General features: G+C 43.3%; 1 protein-coding gene across 4 annotated transcripts; it reads left to right on the top strand.

The window, feature by feature from the left end:
- Positions 1-300: 300 nt before the first annotated feature.
- TMEM177 (transmembrane protein 177) lies at positions 301-5,041 on the top strand. Of its 4 annotated transcripts, XM_027462179.3 has the most exons (4): positions 305-493; positions 2,891-3,037; positions 3,310-3,416; positions 3,896-5,041. In XM_027462179.3, exon 4 carries the CDS (start codon positions 3,910-3,912, stop codon positions 4,843-4,845), a length of 936 nt encoding a protein of 311 aa, XP_027317980.2. In that variant the 5' UTR covers positions 305-493; positions 2,891-3,037; positions 3,310-3,416; positions 3,896-3,909; the 3' UTR covers positions 4,846-5,041. The 4 variants fall into 4 exon arrangements, with proteins under 4 accessions (XP_027317983.2, XP_027317982.2, XP_027317980.2 ...); XM_027462181.3 differs by lacking the exon at positions 3,310-3,416 and having other exon boundaries at positions 303-493; XM_027462180.3 differs by lacking the exon at positions 2,891-3,037.
- The last annotated feature ends 8,611 nt before the right edge of the window (positions 5,042-13,652 follow it).

The raw sequence follows: 13,652 nt of genomic DNA on the forward strand, positions 1-13,652 counted from the left end.
CCCTTATGTGACACCATGGGGATGGCTCTGTGCTAACACAAGGCTGGGGGGTTGCACGATTGCTGCTTGCTGCTGTGCTGGACGGGGTTTGCACAGCTGTCCCCAGCGTGCCAGACCCGTGGCTCTTCCAGCTGGCACCACCGGCCGCTTCAGCAGCTGCTGCGGGTTTCTGAGCCCCAGGGGACAGCAGCACAGGGTCCTGTGTGCCTACAGGGCTGGTGGGGCCAGCAGGCTGCGTGCCCAGGGCACCAGGTGCCTGGGGTGCCTGAGCCCTTGCTCTTTGCCTCCATGCGGCAGGCAGGGAGCGGTGGCCGGCCAGATCTCCCCCAAAAAGCTGCGCCAAAAGCACAAAATTCCCCACCCGAGCCCACGAAGGGCTCCCCAGCCGCCATGGCGGCGCGGCCCGCCCCTTCCCTTCCCCTTCCGCCCTCTTGACGGTAACGGGGCGGCCGCTGCCCGGGGAGCTCCGCCTCGGCCGCGGCGCGGAGCCCCGGTAGGTGCGGGCGGCGGGCGGGGGGAGGCGAGGCGAGGCCGACCCCTCGCTGCCCCTTTTGGGGTGGGGGGGCTCTCCCCGGGGCTCTGCGGGGGGCAGGACGGCCCCGATCCCAATCCCGGCCCCAGGGGCGCCATGGCCCGGGGCTGGGGGCAGGTCGGGGCCCGGCTTTGGGCTGGGATGCAAGGCATCGGCCCCTCTCAATGCTATTTCGTAAAGCCTTTTTTTTTATTTAGCACCCTCCCCCCTTTTCAAAAATTATTTTATGTAAGGGAGCTTGGAAATCCTGAGCCCTCGAGGCAGGTCGAGGTTTCGCTCCATTTCCAGACCACGTTTTAAGTTGGGCTTACCCTGCTTCTCCATAAAACTACAAAAATAAATAAATAAATAAATAATAGCTCCATTCAAACGCCAGGACAAAAGCTGCGTGGCTAGCCCACGTTTTGAACTTTAGCAACTAAAAGTCTCACGGAGTCCAGTGAATTGGCTTGAATGAGTGCCCGTAAAACCACAGCGTGCTAAGTAGTGTTTGAGCCCTTGGGGGAGGCCAGCATACAAATTCTGATGTGACTTTACCAGAGCTAACTAAATGAATAGGAATTTACAGGCTATGGGCTGTATAAATTGCCTTGTCATGTCTGGTTGCCTTCCTTACAAGTAAGTCGTGCAAAGTTTATGGGTAAAAATGCCATCCGCAGCTGGGGCTGCAGTGTGTTTTATTTGCATGAACAGAAAACTGCAATGAACCCAGGGGAAGATTTGAAAGCACAAGTGCTGACAGGTTTTGAGGACATTTTTTCTTTTATTTTCATGAGAATTGGCCATCATGAGAAATGAATAGGCTGATGGCATTTCCATCTTATTCCTGCTTTAGGTTGCTGGCAGGACCATAGGATTTAATCCAGTCAAAATTACAGCATGGGCTGCGAGGGGGCTGTTCACAAAGATTTGAAACCATACCTGCACAAAGTGTAATTAAAAAAGGCTTAACAACTGCTAGAATTTTTCCAGTCAAAGCAGGAAGAAACCTAGTTGTGCAGGGAAGCAGGTGTTCATGCCTTGTGCCGTGGAGGTGCATCCATCCCCTTGTTGTGGCTGTTCAGGAGAAGTGTGCAGATAAACAGAGCGCTTCCTGGCCTGCTTTCCTGCGGTTCACCCAGCTGTCCAGGTGTTCCTCGGGGCATGCGAGTCACTGATCGTGTGGTACTGAGCAGGCCTTGTGCTCGGCAAGCACCGTTTAATCATACAAGAATGGACACCGCTGTTTTTCAGTGGGGTCTGGCCTTCCCCGCACTGTACATGAGCTGAGCGAGTAATTTTTTCCTTGCTCTGTTTCTGATCTTACAAAGGTCTGTTAGGCAGCCTGAAAGAGAGCTTGCTCTCTCATGTGAGTGGGAGAAACTTGGGAAGTTCTTGGCTCAGCTTCATATGTAGGTCAAGTGCAAGTCTTCATATAATCACATCCTTTGAAGTGCTGCCCCCCTCGTTGTAAATGGCATGACCTTTTCAATCAGATCTAGACTACCAGTCTAGATTTGCCAAGAGGTCATTAACTCCCAAGAGGTTGTTTGGGTTTAATATTAACATTTTCTGTTTTATAGCTCCACTATCAAGGATGTTAACTCCTGAAATAGTGTTTCACCCAAGCGTTTGTTGCTTTAGCATGTTTTTCTTAAATAACTTTGTCAAACAAATCACCGCCACCCGTCTTCAGCAGTGTTGGAATACCACTAGTTATTATACTAAGAAATACAAATTAAATTATTGTATACTTACATGAACCATTGTTTTTAGTAAGCACTTGGTATGTGTTCACTGCAGTATAAACATTAAACAAGGTTATTCTTCCCCAGTGAACTTAACAGTTTGAAAGAGCTTCATAGGAAGGAGTAGTAATAACATATCATTAAAACACCACCTTTAATTTAATCCCTTTTTGTTTCCCTGTGGTTAATATTCATTTGCTGTTGATCCTGGCTGGTGTATCCTGGCATATCACGCAGTGCTGGTTTATGATGTTACAGCCCCCAGTTGTCCACCCCACCCTCTGTGGGAGGTTATTGTTCAGCCCAAGTGGAAGAAAAGAGCAAATGTCTGTGTTTCAGCTGCTGCAATACAAAGCCCAGCAGCATAGCTGAAGCTCACCTTTGATGGTGCTCTACGCTAAGACCTTGGTGGTTGTATCAAAGCACAGTTTTCCTCTGCCACCTTGGCTTCCTGTAAGGACAGCTGGTAATAGTCATGTCTTAAACAGCTGCAGCAGGATTCTCCGCAGCTCACGTGGTAAAGCTCTGAGAGAAGAGGCATTGCGAGATGCAAATGGAAGCAAGGGCACCCAATTATCACTGATGTCTATGGGACTTAGGTGCCTAATTAGCTTTTATATCTTTATCATAGCATCATTTTAGGAGAGAATTCTGTAGCCTCTGGGAATTTTTAAGAGACTGGAGCTTTCCTGGGCAGAACACATCATATGGCTCGGTCCATCAAAGGAACTGATACTCACCCAGGGAAGCAGGACTCTTGAACTGAAGGATTTAGCAGGTTTGAAAGTTTTTGTATTTATCTGCTTATTTAAAGAGTTATAGCATAGTCATCTACCCTGAAACAGGTTCTGTTCTAGTTTATGCTCTGAATTGCATGAATTATTTGTCAGACAAATTATTTTAGAGAAAAAAAATGTTGCCATTAAAAGCATGTTTTTTTTTGGAAATAGCTGTTTGCTGAGTAAGCTAGAACCATAGCCAGGTAGTTGAAATCTGAAAAAAAAATAGAGGAAACTCATACTGTTCTTTATTTTTCTTTTCACATTGAAGTGGATTATCCATTAGAAAGAACTCCAAAGACATATTCTGTCTCCCAAAATTTTCAGATGAAGATATGATCCCATCGTGGATGTTGTAGCCAAGCTCAAGTTACCAAGGTTAGTGTTGAGGCAACTAAGTAAAATTACGATGTACTATTGAGGAGGTTAGAGGTTAATTTAATTATTGGCTCTTTCTGGCCTTAATATCTCCAGTCTGTTGCTGTAGTGGACTGCAATGAGAGGACTGTGATGGCAAGGAGTAGATATGTGTGTTGGGTAAATGGAGAATGTGTATTGATTGCTGGGGGGAGGAGTTCAAATGGTGGCTTTATTATTGGTTTTACGGCAATAAATTGATTTACTGGAGGAGAGGGAGAAGTTAATTCTTTGTATCAATTATCCTGTGTTGTTCAAAGGCCCCAAAATTAGTGAGTATCACTTTCTCTGTAGAAGTATTTTGTGTTTTGTTAATGTAAACTAATGTTCCATTGGTTATTGTACTCTGCTGTTTCTCATGTTGTTTTGTTTTTAAAATGCTGCATAGATGAGAAACACATTTATGCATGCTTTAATTCCTGATTTTGTGTTACAAACAGGTTAGGAGTTGACTATGGGAGTGCAATTCCTGCGGAAGGCATCGGTGTGGGTAAAGAAGCACAAGATCACTTTGTTGGCTACTTCTTGCGTGGGACTGCTTGGCGCTAACCTTTCGTATCATGTGTTTCCTGAGCAGACGTTCAAACTTTTGCATGAGTGCTGGTCAGATGGGCAGCCAGCTGAGCTTTCACAGAGGCTCAGTGGTGTCTTTCAGGATGTCCTTCAAGATACCGCTGTGAAGTCCACTGACTCCTATCGAGCTTTTGCAGCTTCTGGCTTCCACCCAGTCAGTGCTGGAATCCCCTGGCTACCTGCGGGTTCTTTGGTGGGCATACCTCCTAATTTTGATAGCACAGTTGAGGACAAAAAAGGAATAGTCGACCACGTTGTTGTGATCAATGGCAAAGAGGTAGACTGGGAGAGCAATGAAGGTGTTGCTTTGAAGGAAGCTCTGACATTTTCACCTGAAGCACAGAAGTTTGCAATTGCCAGAGAAGTTGTGTATTTGCAGAACGGCAGCCCTTTAGCAAGGGCAGTTGTGGCTCCAGTTTGTTTAGCTGGTACATGTCTTTGTGGGGTAGGTATAAAGATAGCGCTGGGTTTATCTACTGGCCCCACGGTATTTCGTGGCATCTGTAACCTCACAGTTGCCGCCGCTGGACTGATCTTCTACTACGTTTGTTACGATGCTGTGACCTATTACCTAGACTGCAAGGCCGACAGAAATGCAGCTACTGTTTCCAAAGACTATGCCAGAGGAGGGGTGGAATTTTATGATAAAATCTTGTCCCGCAACAGAATTCTTCGTGCTCTGATGGGCAAAGAAGGGATGAAAATGTATGCCCCAAGTGGTAACCTTTTCCCAAGGTACTGGTTCAGAATAAAGTATACGCCGTACACTTACCGAAGAGATTTGATTGTTAATATTTTAAGAGAGCTTCAGGCATAGGAAGGGAGTGCTTGAATTTTAAACTTGTGAATTATGTATTCTCTTGGAACACTGCTGTGCTGCCTTTTTTTTTTTTTCTTCTGTATCTTCATTAGAATTTTGGGGTTTATTTTTGCATATAGTTCGAAAAGAGTTATTGCACATTCTGTGAATAAAGAATTCTCTCTTAAAATATTAAAGACTTGCTTCAAAAGTGCTCTGTTCTGTGTGCATCTTAAATCACAAGACCACTGAGAAAGGGAACTTCTCAGATGCTGATCTGGAAGTTCTGCTGCTCTGCTGTGCTCTGCTCTGACTTGCTGCCAGTTCCAGGCTGGAAAATGGAAAGGGTAAAGTCCAACAGAGAGTCTGGGGAGCGTTACCATTTAAACAGGTTTCTTTCAATGCATTTTTGTCGTTCTTCCTGTGGTACAACCCAAAGATGTTTAGAAGACTGGTCAGTACTGTTAAGTAAATACCAAAACTCAATGCTTTTGTTCTGTGTAAGTTCTTACACTGCATATGCTGCAATCACCATTCTTTTGTAGGGAAAACTAGTTATGCTGCTATTTATAATAATACAGCTAGTTTATTACCAGAACCTGCGTGATTTTGGTTAAATCTAGTTCTGTTTTCTACACGTCACTGTGATTGCAGTGGGTATATCTTCAGTGTTCCCAGCAGTGGCAGTATGTAACGACCAAGATCAGTCATGGGTTGGTTGGTTGTTTTCTCACAAGTGGGATAAGCATCTTCAGGAGAGGGTTTTCTATTTGCTTTGGAATGGGTTTTGCTTCATTTAAAAATACAGGTTGATGTATATCAGCTCTTATGTCAAGTAAGTCTGGCATGCGGTGCAGGAACTGGTGAGGTCTGTGATCAGGAGTTGCCAAAGGAAATCAGTCTCCTCTTTCAGACTAGTCCCAAGTCAGTTTTGCCTGACAGAGATGATCTTTGCCCAAGGTTACAAATCTTCTGGAGAGGTCTTTGATGCATGGGTAGCATAGGTTTCTCTACAGCCTCACCTTGGATCTTTTATATGAGCTCCAAGATAATAGCTCTCAAGCTTTGTAGTTCCCCCTTTTCTGCTTTTCTGTAAGAGCCATTCCAGCAGCCCTCCCTGCTGACTTCACAAGTTTTCTTTTCTGATCTCCACTGTCATTCCTACAGGAAACTTTTATTGTTTTATATCTTCCCAGTCACAGATGTACTGAGCATCCTCTCTGCTCTGATCTAGTCCTTTCTTTATCTGTCACAACAGTAACTGTCATGTCAGTGTTTACCCAAAGCATCACTGGGTTCTGTTTTCCCTTTGAATCACGTATTGACATAAAGTAGATATACTGGCTGCCAAGGCACGGGCGTTGCTTTGCATTGCTGAAGCCATATATTTAAGTTGTTTGGGTTTCTGCTGCAGTAATCGGTGTGATGGTTTTTTTTTTCTGCACCACCACCAATCACTTGCATTTGCCCTTGAAGCATCAAGTCATGAGATGCGTTTTAGATGCTTTCTGGCTATGGGACGTAAGTTTAATGTTCTTGTGACCTATGTGAAAGAGTTTGGCAAAATCTGGTCTGTGGAATAAAAAGACTACTTCTAGGCTGCAGGCTTTCAAAGCTTCAGTCTAAATTTTATTTGTCTTCTCTTCCAGGTAAATCCAATATAAAAGGTCAAGGCAGAGGTTTGCTGGTTTAGTGATATAGTGGATCAAGGCTGGAATATAATTCCTGCTTTATATAGTCTGTGAGTTTGATTCATCCTCATGCTACTCCTTCAGACACATGGGAACTTCATTAAATACTATGGGAGAGAGCTTGGCCCACTTGTTTTATATGGTTTAAGGAGCTGCTAGTACATAAAGAGTACAGGAAATAGAGTTCTTCTTTGAGATTTACAGCAGTAGCAGTTTCAACAAAATTCAATTTAAAAAATCTGTGTGCCTCTTAATTGAATAAAGGATGAAGTATGAGGAGAAAATGACCAAATTGAGTTTCTAGTTTAAATTTATACACAATCTTCATTAAAGAAAGATTTCCTTGGCTGATTTATTTAGGATATTATCCTGAATTTCTAGATAACTGAAAAGAATTCTTGTAACTTAATTTTTATATAAATGTAATGCTTGCTGCTACAGAAAGCTTTAGTGGATAATGCTGCAAGAGACAAGAGCCACCTTTGCTCAGAATTCCCACTGGCATGCAAGAAATGTCCTTAGAATTGTGGTTCCCTGTCATGGAGATGCCTTCAGCTCATTTAATGTTCAAGAATGTAAAGCTGTCAAAAGTAGGGCAAGACTGAGAGCTATCTGGTTTTCTGAAGGACGGACAAATTGTAGAAATCATCTGATTTAAAGTCATTTCTGAATGAGCTGCTGTGGTATCTCACCTCCTCTGGTAGCTTACAGGAAGAAGCCGCTTCAGAAGTGGCTTCCATGAGGGAAATCTCCACATAGGTTGCATGCGAATAAAGAATGTCCTCCATTGTGTTGCCACAATGTTGAAGTGCAATGCCAATTTAGAAAACAGCACCTTTTATCGCAGCAGAGTGCTATTATCACCCCCTTTTCACATTAAAGTGGTTTCCTGAACCTGACAGGAGAGCTGACTGCTAAGCTGTGGAGCCTGCTGCCCTACAGGGTAAGCTGGTGGTGTTGGGAAAGTGGTGCTGGGAACTGAGGCTGCTTTTCTTTTGCCCTCGGCCATAGCAGTTGTGAAACATTCAGTGTGGCACAGTGTGGCTTGGGTGGGAGTGAATTATGAATCAAATCATCACCCTTGCTGAATCACAGGCAGCTTTCAGTAAAGGAACAAATGCAGAGAGTCCATCCCGGAGTGAGTACTGCTGCACACACCAGTTGTAGGCATCACGAAAACAACTGCAGGCATCTCTACTATGTGGAAATGCAATTCCTAGCAAGCAGCAGACACTGAGACAAGTATGTAGGCCATATCCTGCAACTGTTTTCTGCTCTTGTTCATTAAAAGCTTCATGTAGCAGGTGTGATTGCATTAATATAAAAATGATTGCAGACAACCTGCCATCCCTGCATGCACCAGCTCCTCCTTGATTTCATTCATCTCAGCTGGAAATGTATCTGAGAAAGGCAGAATGCACTGGAAAGTAGAGGAACGCTAATGTAGGAAGACATAATTAAGCTTTCGGAAGAAAGATAACACAGGGAGAGGGAGAAGCTGAATTTGGTTGTAATCAAAATTATATTTAAGAACAGAAAAACAATGCACTAATTCTCTAGGAACTGACGTGTTAGACAAATTAAATCTGAAGGACATGAAAAATGGATGTTTATGGATGTTTTGCTGGACTTCTTTTTCGTTGAGAATATATCAGTTTGTTTAGCTAAAGTGAATATATTCAAGCTGCTCAGTCTGCCAGATCTGAAAATTGTAAACTGATTAAAGTTTGGCTAGAAATTGGTCTCTGTTTCCCATCTGGGAAGAAAAATAAAAAAAATAAAAAAAAAACTAATTTTTTGGACAAGGTAGAATCTAAGTTTCATAGCCAGAAATCAAAATAGTCCAACACTTTAACCATCCCTGCAGCTGGGTGCGCTCAATTCCCCTAGTCAGATAGTTTGCTGTGATGTATCCTGATCTCCAATATTGGGAGAAAGAACGCTCTTTAAAACTCATTTTGTGTCCAAAAATGCTCTTTAAAAAACACCCATCTCAGCTGTATCTTTATTTCCTTCTGCTTTAGTCTGCATGCTTCTTCCTGCAGGAACTGTTTATGATGCGTTTATGGTGCCATGTGCTGGTGCAGGACTTGCCTCTGCTAAGGCCTAACAGAATAGCCACGTGCTTTCTACATACCACAATAAATACATGGGGGGGCATAAGTTTTGAAAAGAGAATCATTCTCCAAATCATGCTTCTAGTGAACAAGGCCATTGCATCTTCTGGAAGCTGGGCCCCTCTCCAGGCCAGACCTGGTTGCTCATTCACCAGCTGCTTTGGCCTTCAGGAACATCACTGCTCTTGCAGTGTCAGGGTGTTAACAACGTCTTTGAATGTAATCAGGTGAAATCGTGTCCTCCCCCATGTGTGGCCAAGCTGCTTCAGCTGGGTAGGTGTCCTGCAAAACCTCAGGTATCAGCTAGTTCTGTTCTTGGCTGCTTTAGGCCAAGTCTCACCAGCAGGACAAGCGGTGTGATCCTTCCCCTCAGCTCAGCCTTGGTGAGGCCACTCCTGGAGTGCTGTGTCCAGTGCAAGAGGGACATGGGCACACCAGAGTCCAACAAAGGGCCACTGAGATGACCAAGGAGAGCACCTCTCCTGTGAGGAGAGGCTGAGAGAGCTGGGATTTTCAGCATGGAAAAGGGGAGACTCAGGGGATCTGGTCAATGCCTCCAAACACCTGAAGGGAGGGTGCACAGAGAACAGAGCCGGGCTCTTTTCAGTGGTGCTCAGTGCCAGGACAAGAGGCAAGGAGCACAAACTGGCATACAGGAGGCTCCGTCTGAACACCAGGAGGCACTTCAGTGCTGTGTGGATGGCTGAGCACTGGCACAGGCTGCCCAGAGAGATGGTGGAGTCTCCTCCTTGGAGATCTCCAGAAGGTGCCTGGCCGTGGTGCTGGGCACCCTGCTCAGGGCGGCCCTGCACAGGAGCCCAGTCCCAGGTTCACAACTGCAGCAGGTGTTACAGAGGGAGCATCAGAAGAGGCCCTGCAGCAGGCAATCAGCTTTGCCCTAGTAACTGTCTGGTGGCATGGGGCAGACCGGCTGTCTTCTGGTAGGTTTGCTTCTGTCATTTGCTGAAATAATTTTCCGGTGGGAATGTTGTTTCTTTATTCCCCGTTCTTCTGCATTTCCCCTTGCTCTGCTACTCTAATTACCTCTTCTGCCTGCTGACTCATCTTGAAAGCTGCTGAAGCTCATTCAAAGGAAATTTGGGAACATTTTAAGCTCACTTGCTACTTGCATTTTGAAGTGCGCTACCTACTTGCTCCTACAGTGCTTACTAGCTAAAGACCACAGCAGCTTGAACTTATCTTTTGTTTTATTGGGTTTAGACTACATGGTTTTTACAATGAAAAAAGCCTTCAACTAACTGAAAAATAAGCACTGTGATTAGAAAACATGTTTTGGCCACGAAAAAGATATATTGCTTTTGAATTTTCCATTTAGCATTACTTTTTGAAATATGCATTTCTTGTTTGCAGTTTCTGGCACCTACTATACTTTTGATCTTAATGCCATTTGCCTCTGCCAATTTTAAGTTGCTGCTATCCCCTCAGAGCCCTTAGAAAATGCTTCCTGTTCCCAAGAACTGCAGGGAACTTCGTGTACCTTTTGTGTTTGGGTGATGTATTGTGACTTGAGAAATAATAACTAGTGTTGTACCATTAGGTGCTCGTACTGATGTTGACCTTGCTCAGGTGTGTCCGTGTTGCACTTGAGTGCAGGTGTTGGGTTTACAAATGTTTTAATTACCTGCCACTGAGCAGAAGCAGAGGGATCTGTTGATTTTAGTCTAAAGAAAAAGAATGCTTACTTGCTTTTGACAAAATAAATAAATAAATAAATAAAAAGTGACTTTGAATGACATTTGCAGTGGCAAGTTGTTTAGAATGCAGAAGATACGCCTAGGCAAAAACAAGGAAAATAATCCCATGTTCCTTAAATTTCCTGGTAAGAATTGCAGTAGACTTCTGTTGCCATCTGCACCTGATTTCCCTTTAGTAAGTTGTCTTTGCAGCCTTGGCAGCAAGCACAGATACTTAGCTGCTCCTGAGCAGTTTCTTCATGACCATGAAATACAGTAATGCTCCCTCTGCTCAGTACACCCTCAGGTAGCCCACCTTTTCCATCATTTCCCAGTTCTGTGTGTGCAGCAGCTTTTTGGGTGCTCTAGGTAACAGGCATGCACTTACAGCTTTAGTTCTCCTGCCCTCACTGACCCCTTGTCCACGCTCTGTCAGGCTGGAGGCAGACGTTGTATAGCCACCAGAGACAGCTGTGAAGGAGCCCCTGATTTAGAGGAATGCAGAATTCAACCTGATGGTTCCCTCTTCCACTAGACTTCTACTAAACAACATGTGACAGTTCAATACCACGCTGTCTTTACTAGGTCTGCCGATCTAAAAACCCATGCTGCTACGTACTTCAGCCTGAGAAAAATGGAGTTTTGCCAGGTTCTTTTGCCACAAATAAAATTTTCAGTATCACACTGTATATCATCTGAGACTGAAGCCATAATTTGTGATATAAAAAGTAGAACTGGATGATATTCCCAGAAGTGAAAACTAGTAAATGACTCCACTTCTAAAGAAATTTAATGAATATGGAACTAAAGATAAAGCTATAATCCATTTTACTATTGTAAAGCTGTATTCATTCTTAAATAACGAGTAAATTACAATGAAACACTGGTTTTGTTTTTCAGGGAATATTGAAAATTAAGATCAAGCTATGTTATAAATACTGATGCCAGTTTTGAAACTTTTTTTTTCTTCCGTTTTCTGGCTAGACCAGAAGCACCTATAAATATTTTAGAAAACAGAGCAGTGGAAGAGTTACTCTGCAGAAAGTTATCCTTGTAAGATCTTTTCTCAGATGGGATGAGTTGCACTGCCTCAGTGACTGTGTTATAAAAGCACGTTATATAATTCTCTGTAGATACCAATAGGCAGATGTATTTATGGTTTTAGGAAACTTCATGTAATTTAGGCATAAAACTTGAAATGTGTTTTATAGTTCCTCATTAATAATAGTTGAGAATTATGCTCATCTAAGGCAGCACACATAAATTCTTAATGTTCAGACATTCATTATATGCCTGTGATGGTTAGAAGTCACCATAGGAAAATAAAAGCCAGTGTTCCCCAAAGTTTACATATATATATATATATATATATATATATATATATATATATATATATATATATATATATTCTTTTTAGCAATTTGGAAAACTGCTAAATCCCCTAACACTTCTTTACCCTCCAGTTCCACATTTTTCCACTTAATTTAAAGATACAGTAGCAAATGTTGAAAAAAATCAAAGAAGGAATGAGAAAAACTTTTTATCAATAAAGTTTTCAGTGAGCATGCCAACACCTTATACTAGGAAATGCTGAAGCCATCATTTTATGGAGGCTATAAATCCAGATAATTTTTTGCAATATCAATTTGTTGATCCTAATAGTGAACACACTTGCATCGTATGTGAAGATGGCTGTGGCATAGTTGCAGGTGGCTCGTTGAACACACAGTGTTTGCATGTGGACTTTAAACCTTTGAAGCAGGTGAAAAGGTAAAAGTTGTTTTTTTTTTTCTTTCTTGCCTTCCTGTACAGAACATCATTTGTGTTGCAAATTAAAGTCATGCTTTCACAATAGCAAGTTGAAGTATAAAAGCATTGTTATGGATTTTTTCCTAAATTTCCAGCAGCTGAACTGGATATGTAGAGCCATAAAAATGCAAGAACTTCTGTACAAGAATAGAACTCAATAAAAAAGAGAGTAATATTTTATGGGACTTTCTGTGGATCTGGGATTTCTTTAAGTGAGTATTAAAGGAAAAAATCTGGGCTAGAACTTCAGAAGAGATGGATCAGGAAAGGCAAAATTTTCTTCTAGAGTCATGGGATGACCAGGGCTTTTTTTCTGCTTATGCAGTGAGTGGGAAACAAAAGCACAAATGTGGTGCCACATTTGGAAGAGCACTTCAGTGGCACGCGTACTTACTGCTTTCTTGACCCAGATACAAAAGTGCTTGTGCTGTAGAAGTGGTACATGGTGAACACAGACCTAAGTTTTCCTGAAGCGTGAATTTCCCAAGTTACATCATGGCTGTCTCTGAAGTCTCTTTTATTCTGAGACTGGAAATGGGGTCCATGCAGTTTTGAACTCTGCAGGATGCTCTATGCGTGTGTGTGTTGCGGGAATAGATGTGTCAAAGATCTTTCCCCTTTCACTCAGCGTTTTCATCCTGAATTTTCAAAGCTGACATCTGGTATGAAAGAATTGGCTCTTACCTGGCCTTTCATCATGGGTATCAGATGTAGGTTGGCTTCAGTTAAAACTGGGGGAGAGAAAAGCCTCTGAGGAAAAAACAGACCTACAGCACTCTGGTTTTGTTTCATGGTGTCACTCTGGTTCTAATCTTGCAGAGCTTTGCCTCAGATGGCATAAATAGAGCCAATATTGATGGCCAAATCCAACAAAGGTGCTTGCCTAAAACCAGCAGCAGGCATAACTATGAGTAATACAAGTTTGTAACTACAAATCAGTACACATCGCCCAAACCCGAGCACCTCTGTTAGCTGCTGGTCAGACCTCAGGAAGGGTCTGGGTGGCTGTGACCCTGCTGATGGATCCCAGGAGGGGATCGGTCAGTCGGTCTGCTCTGAGCAGCCCAAAGCTGCACAGCTAGGGTCAAAGCCACCCCACAGGGCAGCTGTGATGTCCTTCTAACACACGGCTGGAGGAGGCCACGCCATGCTCACTGTGCTGCATAACGTGCTTGTGTGTTGAGGAGGCTGAAGACCTATGTTAAATCATCTCTTCAGGTTTCCGATTTGTAGGTTTAAGCCACAATCTCTTTGAGATTAGTGTAAGGATGGTGTTGTAGGCAAGGATGCATGAGGGGAATCCCCACATTTGCGGAGTTGTGTCATGGTGTCAAAGGAAATGCAGGAATTGTGGGGCCAGAAGGGAAGATGCAAGGACTACACCGGTGAGTTAATAAACAGGAGGGAGCCTCAGCTGGCTATGTCACACAATCCAAGGAGCATTTACATCATATTCTCATTATAGCTAATGTGGAAAATATTTAAGTCCTTGGGAAGTAAGAGACTGAAACCAA

The sequence above is a fragment of the Anas platyrhynchos genome, chromosome 7 (genome assembly GCF_047663525.1).
Source record: "Anas platyrhynchos isolate ZD024472 breed Pekin duck chromosome 7, IASCAAS_PekinDuck_T2T, whole genome shotgun sequence".
NCBI lineage: Eukaryota > Metazoa > Chordata > Aves > Anseriformes > Anatidae > Anas > Anas platyrhynchos.

Excerpts from the sequence above, each read along its gene's own strand:
- TMEM177 (XM_027462182.3), top strand. The coding sequence starts at position 3,910 with ATGGGAGTGCAATTCCTGCGGAAGGCATCGGTGTGGGTAAAGAAGCAC.